A 12,354-nucleotide genomic window follows, 5' to 3' on the forward strand; every position below is an offset into this window, starting at 1 on the left:
TATGCACATTGCACTATTCTAAGTAGCCCTGCCTGCCAGCCAACTCTGCAGGCTAGTATTGAGGGTCTGCATTGCCTCTCCATCTTGTTTGGGTAATATGTCTCTCTAGTGTCAGGGAAGGAGCATGCCTGTGACTTCAGTGACTGCAGTTGTCACTTGGGCTTGTGTGGGAAGTGCTGGGAAGGAAAAGAGGGGAGGAAGTTATCTCTAGGCCAGAGTCAGTCTAGCCAATAATGTTTTGTAACAAGGATGGACAAAAAGTGTTGCATTTGAATTTGGCCTCCTAAAAGTTTTGACCTTTAAGGTTAAGGTTGCCTTTGCTTCAAATTTTAATATACCTTCTCTCTGTCTGTCTTTTTTAGCTGTAATGTTTTCTTCTTCCTCCACAAGATTTTAAGTATTGAGATTCTGAAGAACAAACGTGAAGGATGCCATCTGAGAGGTGCCTCAGGTATGGTACTTTAAAGCCGTACAGGATGTCATTGTCGTTTAGCATGGTGTTTACTGAAGTATTAGTCAGCATTAACAAAGGCATCCATTTAACACCTGGATCTCCAGATTATAACCTGGAAAAGATTACTTTAAGTGTTGCTGTTGCCATTATCACAAACAACATGAAGTATGCATGAGACAGTAGTAATTTACTCGAACCCCACAATCCTCTTCAATTCCCTGTTGTTGTTTCTCTTTCCAAATTCCTAAGGACATAAAGAATTTGTCTGTGAGCATTTGCAATGCCAGTGCATACCCAAAGTTTAGACAAAGACAACCCTGGAATCAATGAGATTTTGTACTGGTGCAGCCATAATGGTGGCTGGCTGTTTGTTTGCTGTGATTGGGGCACTTTCCCAATAGCTATCTATAAGGAGGCTGCAAATCATTTTTATTCATGCACTTCCTCTTCCTTCCCTTCCAAAGTTCTCATTTCTATTTTTCCTTATCCATCTGATGCCTCAATCTGCTATCTCTTCTTACTGGCTACTTTACTTAAGCCAACACCAGAAGATTGCCTCACACATGGGGGAGAATGAACTGCCTACCTCTACTATGCTTATGGCCACTTTGCACTCAGAGAATGGTACAAAATGGCACAGTGTTCCTGTGAATCAGTGCTCTCATGTTTATGAAACTGCCTCTGATGAACATGAAGATGTATATACCATGCAACTATGTAAGTATGTGGTTGTAATCAGAAAAATTACTAAAAGTTGACATTGGTGCATTACAAATATTTGCTTCCTCTGATTCCAACTCTGCTGAGTTTACGGACAAAATCAGTGTTTTGTTCCTGTTAGAAATGCGAAGGAAGGATGCACATGACTGAACTGTCTTCTATTGTTCCTCAAGCATCAGTAACAGAATTACTGGTTTTGCTTTGGCTCTGGGTTCCTTATTGTTGATGCTGAAGAATGAACCTGAAAAAACAGTTGGATTTTTTTTTTCAGTTATCAAGTTGAACTTATAGCACTGACTGCTTAAAATAATAAATCTTTACTTGACTTAGTGAATTTGCTATGGCGTTATAGAAAGGAAATAAATGGAAAACAGCAAGAAATCGCTTTTACAGGATTATCTTTCCTGACAACTGTATTTTATTGTATATGAATAGGATTCCACAAGCAGAATAGTCAGAAATTATTTTGCACTTATTTCTTTGGTATGCAACTGAATAAAGGATTAGCCCCTCAGCTGATATAAATTCATATATAATTCACATAATTTAGCCCAGCAGAGGATTTGGCCAGTTGTTTTTGGATTTTTTTTCTTTCTCCATTCCATGTATTTTTATATACATATGATGAGGTTGTCCTTTCAGTTTCCTGGAGTAGGGGAGACTTGGATCAGGCAGATTTAGGCAGGGAAGCACAGAAGCTCAAGGACTATCCACTCCATGGCTTTGTCCAAACAGCAGGGATTTAGAGGAGATGCTTTTTGCAAAAGCACCTGTATTGGTCCCTATTACCATGTAAGAGTCACCTGATCCCTTAACACAAACCACCAAGTAGCCACCTGACAACTTTAAGTTACAGCCATTCTGAATTGGGTTTAATGAAGCAACCTAAAGGTGAAAGTCTCTCGTCTATTATTAATTTCTCAGCCATCTAGTTCCTACTTATTTGTTTTAAAATATGCTGATATTTTAAAGTGAAAATGTAGCCAAAGTTGATATCAAATGGCTAATTATTGGTTGAAACCACTTTTTACAATATTACCAAGGAATAGTGGAATACTAAGTTCTGTTGCTTTGACACCTTAAATTGCAGGTATTATCTGAAAAGTAATAGTAAAAAAAAAAAAAAATTGAATGTTCTGGTATCTCAGATCTGCTGCTTGTGAGGCTTCAGAATAATATCTGCTTTTTTTAGTGACAATTTTAACTAATTGGAACTATTTTTTACCTCCATTAGTTCAGCTAAACCAGCATAGCTAAGGAAAAATGAGTTGGAATCTCTTCTGGCTTGGACAGAATCAGCAGAATTCTTTACGAAGTGCTAGTAATAGAAACTGTTGTTGGTGATAATACGTGAACCAGACCATGTGTAGAGTTGGTTACATGAATGTTCAATATTTCTTTCTACTAATATATTAATTTAGGCCACTTTGGTTGTTTTTCTGTTCCCTGTGAGAAGATGATAAAGCCCTAAACCTTTGTACTTCTCTTACTTAATACTTGTAAATTAGGACACTGAACCCAACTGTGGAGTAAATGAGAAAAGAATCAGGGCCCTTGAGTTGTAAATCTAACACATTTTCTGTCTTAAATAAGACTAAACTATGTGAAACTTTTCCTGTGCTAAACCATACCACATAGAAGTGTATTCTCTGTCTGAGGCTGGACCACACTACGCGTTAAATCGATTTTAACAGCGTTAAATCAATTAACAGCTGTACCCTCCACACTCAGTGCTCTTTAAATCGATTAAAGGGTTTTAAATCAATTTCTGTACTCTACAAAACGAGAGGAGTAATGCTAAATCGATAGTATTACTTCGAATACTGTTAGTGTGGACGGAAATCGACATTATTGTCCTCGAGAGTATCCCACAGTGCACCACTGACCGCTCTGACAGCAATCTGAACGCGACGCAGTGGCAGGTAAACAGGAAAAAGCCCCGCGACTTTTTAATTATATTTCCTGTTTGCCCAGCATGGAGCTCTGATCAGCAGGGTGGCATGCAGTCCAAATCCAAAAGAGCTCCAGCATGGACCGTATGGAGATAGTGGATCTAATTGCTGTCATGGGGAACAAATCTGTTATCAGAGCTCCGTTACGGAAGACGAAATGCCAAAGCGTTTGAAAAAAAATCTCCAGGCTACACAGTGCTGCGTGACAGCGTAACGGGAAGCAGAGACTCAATGGACGCTCATGAGGGACGGAGGGAGGGAGTGAGGACCTCAGCTATCCCACGTCCACAGCAGTCTCCGAAAGAGTATTTGATTCTGCTGAGCTCCAATGCTTGTAGGGTCAAACACATTGTCCGGCGTGGTTCAGGAATAGCTGGCATTTATCCCTCCCCCCCCGCACATGAAAGAAAAGGGAATAAATAGTTCTGACTTCTTTCAGTGACCCTGGTCTACTGAATGCTGTGGTAGATGCGATCGCAGCAGTGAAGAGCCGTATCGGCTCTCTCCCCTCCGGTGGCAGACGTGCAATATATGACTGATATCATTGTCACCATCAGCCCGTGAGTGCTCTGGCTGCCTGCAGGTGGGCTGGCCGGGGCGCCTGAGTTCAAATAGGAATGACTCCCATCATTCCCAGTAGATGGTACAGAACGGCTGTAACCGTCTTCATCATAGCACTGGGGCTGAGCTCTATCAGCCGCTCCTTCCTGTGTAAGAAAATCTGTACCTGGACTATCGTAGCGAGCAGCATGCTGGGCTCCTCTCCCCCTGCACTTAATGTTCTGCCTGGACTGTCATAGCACCGGGAGGCTGCCTCCCCTCATTTTATGTCACTAAAACTCAGTGTTTCTTATTCCTGCATTCTTATAACTTCATGACACAAATGGGAGACACTGGCACGTAGCCAGAAGGTTGGGAGGAGGGAAGCAACGGGTGATTGTTGCAGGGCACCCCCTGTGAATACTGACACGGAGCAGCTGTGCTTCTGATACACTGGTCCTCTAATACACTTGTCACCATATTCTAGCAGGACTGACTCTATTTTTAGAAACCATAAAGGGGGATGACTCGGGGTCATTCCCAGTTTTCGTTTGCACCCCGGCCATTCAGCCAGGCACTCATGATAGCAGTAGACAGTACAGAGGGGAGAGACACTTCATCTCATTGCCGTTTACTCCAGCAGTAGACAGTACAGAATGACTGGAACCATCTTGCTTCATGCAAAAGCAAATGAAGTGCTGTGTAGCGCTGGAGTTCGCTCTGTCCGCAACTCAGTACACATACGGTGACTGTAAAGAAAAAAAAAGCTGAACCGGTCCATGGTGCCGTGCTATGGCGTTCAGGGCAATCCAGGGAAAAGGGCATGAAGATGCTGCTGTGTTTTCCCGAGGAGGAATGATGATCGACATTTACCAGACAACCTGCGACAATGATTCAACCCAGAATTCCAAGGGGCGGGGGAGGCTTCGGGAACTATGGGATAGCTATGGAATAGCTACCCACAATGCAACGCTCCAGAAATCGACGCTAGCCTCGGACCATGGACGCACACCGCCGAATTACTATGCCTAGTGTGGCTGCGTGAAATTGAATTTGATATCTGTTTTATAAAACCGGTTTAATGTAATTCGGAATTATCCTGTGGTGTAGACGTAGCCTGTGAAACCAGAAATGTTGTTTAGCATTAATTACTGAGCCTCGGAGATGGGTCTTATATTTGTTGACAGAATCTCTTTTTGTTTCCTTTGTTTTGCAGTATTCAAGAAACGCTGACAGGTCAGAGGCTTTGCCAATCCAGTTCACATAATGATGCTGTCTTGGCAGCTCTGAACCAACAAAGAAGTGATGGTATACTCTGTGACATCACCCTAATTGCAGAAGAACAGAAATTCCATGCCCATAAGGCAGTACTTGCAGCATGCAGTGATTATTTCCGAGTAAGTTTAGCTCTGCATTTTCCTTCCCTTATAAAATCACTAAGAAATATGACGTAACTTCAAGGAAAAAAGTGGTTGCAATTTCCATGCTGAGCAAGTTACAATTTAAATCTGGGTCTTTGAAAAGGATGAGATTTATGTTTTTTGAAATGTACATACTGCACTTTAATTGCATATCACGCTATTAAAATATCCATAATTTTTGTAAGTGTGAATATTTGCAATTTTTTTTCTAATTAGAAGTATAATTTAGTTTTGTCTTTAATATGGAGTCTGGACTTCTTAAGAATGTTCTTTTGACAAAGGTGTAGGGGTTTGTGTCTGTAATTTCCTAGGTTTTAAAAAAAGCAAACTGAAAAAGTGGGAATTCCATTATGTGGCATCATATTAGAACATAAGAGCTACCATACTGGGTCAGTATGGCCCGTGTTGCCCAGGATCCTGTCTCCGACAGTGTCCCATAGCAGAGCTTCATGGGGGAGTGTAGAGAACAGGGTAATTATAGAGTGATCCACTCCTGTCTTCCATTCCTGGGTTCTGATAGTTAGAGGTTTAGAGTTGGCTCGAGCATGGAGTTGCATCCTGAGGTCCATCAATGGCTATTAGCCAAGATGCTATTTTCCGTGAACTTATCTAATTCTCTTTTGAGGCTAGTTATACTTTTGGTCATTATAATTTCCCATGTCAATGAGTTTCAGAGGTTAATTGTGAGTTGTGTGACAAAGTACTTGCTCTTGTTTGTATTAAACTGCTGCTTATTAATTTCATCAGGTGACCCCTTTTTTGGTATTGTGGATAACAACCCTCTATTCACTCTTTCCACGCCATTCATACTTTTATATAGTGGCATTATGATATTTTGTGTCTTATTTTCTATTCCTTTGGTAATAATTCCTAACATTCTGTAAACGTTTCTTTTTTTTTTTTTTTTTTTCCAACTACTGTTATGCATTAAGGAGACATTTTCATAGAACTATCCATGGTGACTCCAAGATCGTCTTTGTATGGTAACAGCTAATTCAGAAGTCATCACTGTATATGTACAGGGATTGACAACCTTTGGCATGCAGCCCACCAGGGTAAGCCCCCTGGTGGGCCAGGCTGGTTTGTTTACCGGCTGTTTCTGCAGATTCGGCCAATTGTGGCTCCCACTGGCTGCGATTTGCCATCCCAGGCCAATGGGGCCTGCGGGAAGGGCAGCCAGCACATCCCTCAGCCTGTGCCGCTTCCCGCAGCCCCTAATGGCCTGGGAGCTGCGGAACCTGCAGATGCGGCAGGTAAACAAACCCAGGGGCTTACCCTGGCGGGCCACAGGCCAAAGGTTGCCGATTCCTGAGTTAGTATTTTTTCCAATGTGCACTACTTTGCACTTAGCAATGTTGAATTTCATCTGTCATTTTGTTGCCTGATCTCACCCAGTTTTGTGAGACCTCTTAGAAACTCCTTGCAGTCTGCTTTGAACTTTAATATCTTGAATAATTTTGTGTCATCTGCAAAGTTTGCCATTTCACTGTTCACTCCCTTTTCCAGATCATTAATGAGCACGTTGGTGCCCACATGGATCATCATGAAGGTTTGAACCTTTAGATCCACAGCAGAGACCTATGCCACTTGCGCTAAAGGAGTAAATAATAGTAATAGTAGGTTGTCATCTTCTGCGTGAACCATCACTAAAGGGGGTTATGACACTTTACCAGAGGATTTCTCATATATTTGCTGACAGCAGTGGCATGTTGAGACTTGGGACATTTTTGAAATTCCTTTCCAGCCTTTGTAGGGGAGTTTACACTACTGGACCACTTCTGCCTTGTTTGGATCACTTCTGCCCTGCTCGTCTAGTCTGTCCCTGTCTCTTTCCTTCCCCTGGCTCCTTGTCCCAATGCTATTCTTCTCACCTAGCTAGTCCCAGACTCCTTGCACAGAAAGTGCTAGTTTCATCCCTTCAAACTCCCTGTCCCAGCAGGGCCGCCCAGAGGATTCAGGGGGCCTAGGGTCTTTGGCGGCGGGGGGCCCCCGCTTCGGCGGTAATTTGGCAGCAGGGGGTCCTTACGCTCTGGGATCTGCCACTGAAGTGCCCCGAAGACCCGCAGCAGGCGCCCTCCACCACTGAAGTGCTGCCAAACACCCGGCACTTTGGCGGCGGGTCCCACTTCGGCGGTAATTCGGCAGCAGAGGGTCTTTCCACTCTGAAGCAGAAGGACCCCCCCGCCGCCGAAGACTCAGAGTGGAAGAAGCTCCAGGGGCCCGGGCCCCACGAGAGTTTTCCTGGGTCCCTGGAGCGAGTGAAGGACCCCGCTCCAAGGGCTCCAAAAAATTGTTGTGGGGGCTCCTGCAGAGCCCGGGGCCTGGGGCAAATTGCCCCACTTGTCCCGCCCTCTGGGCGGCCCTGTGTCCCAGTCTTGTCACCATTCCCAGTCCTCTCTTTCCAGGTCCTCACCTGATTTCTCTCCTTTTCCCTATTGCCAGATACCCATTCATGTTCCTCATGCCTGCTGGTATGTTTCCCTTCTTATGCTCCATGTGCAATATATCTACGTCTCCCTCCTTCTCTGGCTCTTTTACCCAGTCTCTTTGCCCAGCCAGTTTGTTCTTCAGTTACTTGTCAGATCTCCCTTTCCTTGCCACACTGATTCCCAATCTCCTCACCCACTGCCAGACTGTGGTCCTAATCTCCCCCAACCCCCACAGGGTCAATGGCCCCTGTTTACTCCCCCTAAACCTGCTGCAAGTCCAGCTCTTGTCCACTCTTCATCCAAACCAAGCAGCTTCCTCTTCCATGCTCCCTCTGCATAGCTGGGGGCTTATTCAAAGCACAGTTGAGACAGGCTCCCTGCTCACAATTCAGGTGATCAACCCCAGTATGTTCTGCAGCAGCCCGCAGTTGTAGGAAAAATCCTGCTCCGCCCCAGGCTGCAGCATGCACACTGTGGCTGGAATCTTCTGGGAATTTAGCTGTGAAGTTCTAGTAAGCCACTACTAAGCATGTGTGAAGTGTGCTTCCTCCCCCGACCCCCAAAGGCTTAAAACTTGGCCACATTGGGTGGATTTTTATGGGGATGACCCCTCTGCCAAATTTAAAGCCCATGCTCCAAAGCATTGGGGTACTAGAGCTTTTCACAGAAAACATAAGAACTGCCATACCGGGTCAGACCAAAGGTCCATATATTCCAGTATCCTGTCTACTGACAGTGGCCAATGCCAGGTGCCCCGGTGGGAGTGAACCTAACAGGCAATGATCAAGTGATCTCTCTCCTGCCATCCATCGTACCGCTGCTCCATGAAGCAGTCATTTAAGTATCGAGAAATTTTATCTCTGCATTTCGTCCTGAAGTTGAAATGTTCCCGGTTCAATATGGGGATAATTGAAATCCCCACTATTAGGAGTTTCTTAATTTTGATAGCCTCTCTAATTTCCCTTAGCATTGCATCATCACTATTACTGTCCTGGTCAGGTTGTTGATAATAGATCCCTAATGTTATATTTTATTACAGCATGAAATTTCTAATCCATAGAGATCTATGAACATTGTGGATTCACTTAAGATTTTTACTTCAATTTGATCTACATTTCTTTCACAATATTAGTGCCACTCCCCGTCCTGCACGACCTGTTTTGTCCTTCGGTATATTTTTGTACCTGGATGATTGTGTTCCATTGATTGCTCTCAGTCCACCAGGTTCTGTGATGCCTATTATAATCAATATCCTTCCTTTACTACAAGGCACTCTAGTATACCATCTATTATTTAGACTTCTAGCTTTGTGTACAAGCACTTTAAAAGGTCACCAGAATTTTTTAACATATGGCACGCATAACATATCTTCCCCATCCCTTGTCTCAGAAACTGCTGATGATTTTGACTGAAACGTTCAAAAAATTCAGCTTGACATAGACACCCAGCATAGAAAATTGCAGCCCAATGATGGAAGTTGGATGAAATTCAAAGCAATTGAAAAACAGGTCTTTTTATTGGAAGTGTGCAACCTTGATTATAGGCATTGCTACCAGTCCCATTGCCGTGCGCGTGGAGTTGTGTGTGTGTGTGTGTGTGTGTGTGTGTGTGTGAGAGAGAGAGAGAGCGAGCGATTCTAAACTGTATCTATAGATTGATTCTGAAATCTCGTTAAGTAGTGAGTCACTTTGGCGCTATTCTGAGACTAAAGGAGTAATTTCTTTAAAAATCTGTTTTCAGTACCAAAATACAGTTATTTAAATTTTTAGCTATAGTAGTTGTAGCATTAAATGCCTTTACAGTGACCTTTTCATTCCATTAATGTAATTATATGTTTTTAACACCCACGTATTGCTAGCTGTTCTGTATCCATAATTGTCTAAACAGGATCTTTGTCCTCCTCTGGAACTTAATAACTTTTTTGTTAAATTTGAGGTTTAGCTTGCTATATACATAAAAGGAATGCTGTCAACTTCAAACCAGTTACTTTCACTGTAATGACTACTAAATCAATTTAACTTCCAGTTTTTGAGTACATTTTCCCAATTTCTTTCCCTTAGCCCTATCAGAAGGGACCCTCCACACTTAACAGGCGAGAACACTTCTGCCAGATATATGTACTATTCTTAAATGTGAGTTGCTGATTCTGCTATGTTGCCTCTTGGCCATATGCAGGCAGGGAACCTGTTTCTCCTCTTCTTCCTGATGCACAGAGGGGCTTGATAGGGTTGCTAACTTTCAAATTGCAGAAAACCAAACACCTCGCCCCACTCCTTCCCTGAGGCCCTGCCCCTGCTCACTGCATCCCCCCTCACTCCCCCACCCTTGCTCACTTTTACTAGGCTGAGGCACAGGGTTGGGGTGCAGGAGGAAATGAGAGCTCCAGCTGCGGGTACGGGCTCTGGGGTGGGACTGCGGATGGTGGGTTTGGGGTTCAGGAGGGAGATCAGGGCTAGGGTAGGGAGCTGTGTGTGCGGGAGGAGGCTCAGGGTTGGGGCTGGGGGTTGGAGTGCAAGAGAGGGTGCGGGCTCCAGGTGGTGCTGACTCAGGCGACTCCTAAAAAGTAGCCAGGATATCCAGCTCCTAGGCAGAGGGGCAGCCAGGTGGCTCCACACCTGGGAGCTACGGTGCTGGTGCTCGGGTGTGGGTGGGAGCAGTGCACAGAGCCCCCTGGCTGCCCTTTGGCCTAGGAGCCGGATATGCTGGCCACTTCCCAGCTCTGTGTGGCTCCCGGATAGGGAGCCTGCCTGCGCTGCCAATTGGACTCTTAACGGCACATTCAGCAGTGCTAACCAGAGCCGCCAGGGTCCCTTTTTGACCAGGTGTTCTGGTTGAAAACCAGACACTTGAGAACCCTATAGGGCTAGGTTGTTGGGGCACCTGTGTCTGATTTCAAGGAGTGACTGGAATGAGGAGAGGGGCACTTTCCCCCTGCAGTCTGATTCTGCTGCTAACAACTCAGTCTTCCCCTGACCCAGTCTGGTTGCTGCCTTCTGGTTTTTCAGAGGGAATAGGTGCTGTCTCTTTCCTCTTTTATAGCTAGCCTCTCCTGGTCCCCTGAAATGGCTGTAGAGCTCTTTCTTCTCCCAGCCTGATTTTTATTACTCTCCTTCTGAGTGGTTTGAGATTATGGAGGTATTTTTTCTTGCCTGCTGTCTGGAGCCCACAGTCTTGCAAGGGGGGAGGTGATAAGAGGGGTACATCTTGATGCCTCCTGTCCCAGCTGAAAGGGCCTAGGGTGGGATGCATGCACCCGCTGCTGTTAAGTAGTCCCCAGATACTTTAAAGGGATCCAGGAAGAAAAGATGGGGACATACTGCCTTCCACTTCCATGCAGCTCCCATTACTCCACAGCCTGATGAAGAAGTCCAGGGGATGGAGAATGGGGCTCTTGTTGATCCTCACTTCCACTTAGGTGTCTGGGGACTTAAGATTGGGGCTGCCCTTCTTTCTTAGTCATTTGTTACTCTCCCACCCTTTGCAAGAGTTGTTGTGTAGTAGTCACATGGCTTCCCCTCCTACCCAGCACACTCTCTCTTCTCTCATTCCCCACCCCCCTGTGATGCCTGGCAACTCTCATGAAGAGTGGGCTGCAGCCTGCCTGCCCACCCTGTGTTCTTCAGCAGTGTGAGAAGAATGGCTCCTGTCTTGCTTACTGATTGACCTTGAGATTGAGGCATTGTGACTCACCCTGTTTCCAGTTGGGTTACTTGGTGTTAAGTGAATTGTCATTGCAAATTTTTGTCTTGCTACCCTATAAAAAAAAAAAACAATTTTAAGATGGTTCAGATTATTAAAAGCTGCATACATCATTTCTAGTGAAAAATACTGTGGGAGTGATTTAATGTAGCATTTAGTAATTTGACCTGCCTCAAAATTGTTATAATTTAGTGGGACACATTGTCCACACTTTTAATATCTGCTGAAAAAATGTACCACTTCTTTGCTGAAAATCAACCAAACAATAGCTGCGATTAGTAGACAAAAACTTCGTTAGGAAATTGTGAGAAAATTGACGTTGCGTGGGATGATAGTAAGTGAGAAAGGGAATAAATGCAGCATAGCCAAACCTAACCATCCAAACATAATGAATCAGCTTCCCCTAACTGTCCCCCCCCCCAATAAAAAATCATGAGAGTGGCTTAAAATGATTTTAAGCCAACGTGTTTACATTTTGGCTTCTGAGCCTTTAGGCTTCATTGGGTCACATTTACAGGTTTTCTCTTCAACCATGAGGGCTAGAAACTTAGCTTTCATTGCTTTAAAAAAGTGAGATTCTCATGTAATCACAGGACTCCAGGAGCAGGGGCTCTAAGAAGAATGACAAATACCATGAAACTCACAATAAAAGCCCATTGGGTACTTCTCATTTACATAGACTCTTGAAGTTTTTCTTTGGCTTGTTTTTGAATTTTATAAAAGGGGTAGTACAGTATCTTGAAAGTGGGGTGCATACTTTCTCTTATATCTGCATGAACTTTACATGGCTCCAGTTCTGAAAATGTGTAATCCTGTAAGTGTTTTCCTGCAGGAGAGAGTAAGGTAAGGAGTTCCTTTCTTAAAAAAAACTTTTTAGCATACCAATATCTGCTAGTAAACTTAATCCTTGTGAATTGAAATACCACAAACAATTGCTGAGAATTGCTTCTTTTTCACATAAGTGACTCTACTTTTTGACCTTGATTATACTACTTCACTGTGATCAAATTTTCCAGTGATTTTGTCTGTGGACTGATTTTTTGATATTGCTTTTAGAATGACCAATCTGATAGATCCCTTCAATAACCCAGCCTTAATTATAGGGGCACCTTGTAGGCAACCGAAATATAGGCATTGGT

General features: G+C 44.0%; 1 protein-coding gene across 4 annotated transcripts in view; it reads left to right on the forward strand.

The window, feature by feature from the left end:
• Positions 1–368: 368 nt before the first annotated feature.
• The window catches only part of KLHL32 (kelch like family member 32), a 152,061-nt gene continuing 140,075 nt past the window's right edge, over positions 369–12,354 (forward strand). For all 4 annotated transcript variants that reach the window (XM_032774067.2, XM_075063850.1, XM_075063848.1 and 1 more), the window contains exons 1-2: positions 369–451; positions 4,883–5,063. In XM_032774067.2, coding sequence (XP_032629958.1) covers positions 429–451; positions 4,883–5,063 — 204 coding nt within the window. In that variant the 5' untranslated portion in view covers positions 369–428. The remainder of the gene's footprint in view (positions 452–4,882; positions 5,064–12,354) is intronic.

The sequence above is a fragment of the Chelonoidis abingdonii genome, chromosome 3 (genome assembly GCF_003597395.2).
Source record: "Chelonoidis abingdonii isolate Lonesome George chromosome 3, CheloAbing_2.0, whole genome shotgun sequence".
NCBI lineage: Eukaryota > Metazoa > Chordata > Testudines > Testudinidae > Chelonoidis > Chelonoidis abingdonii.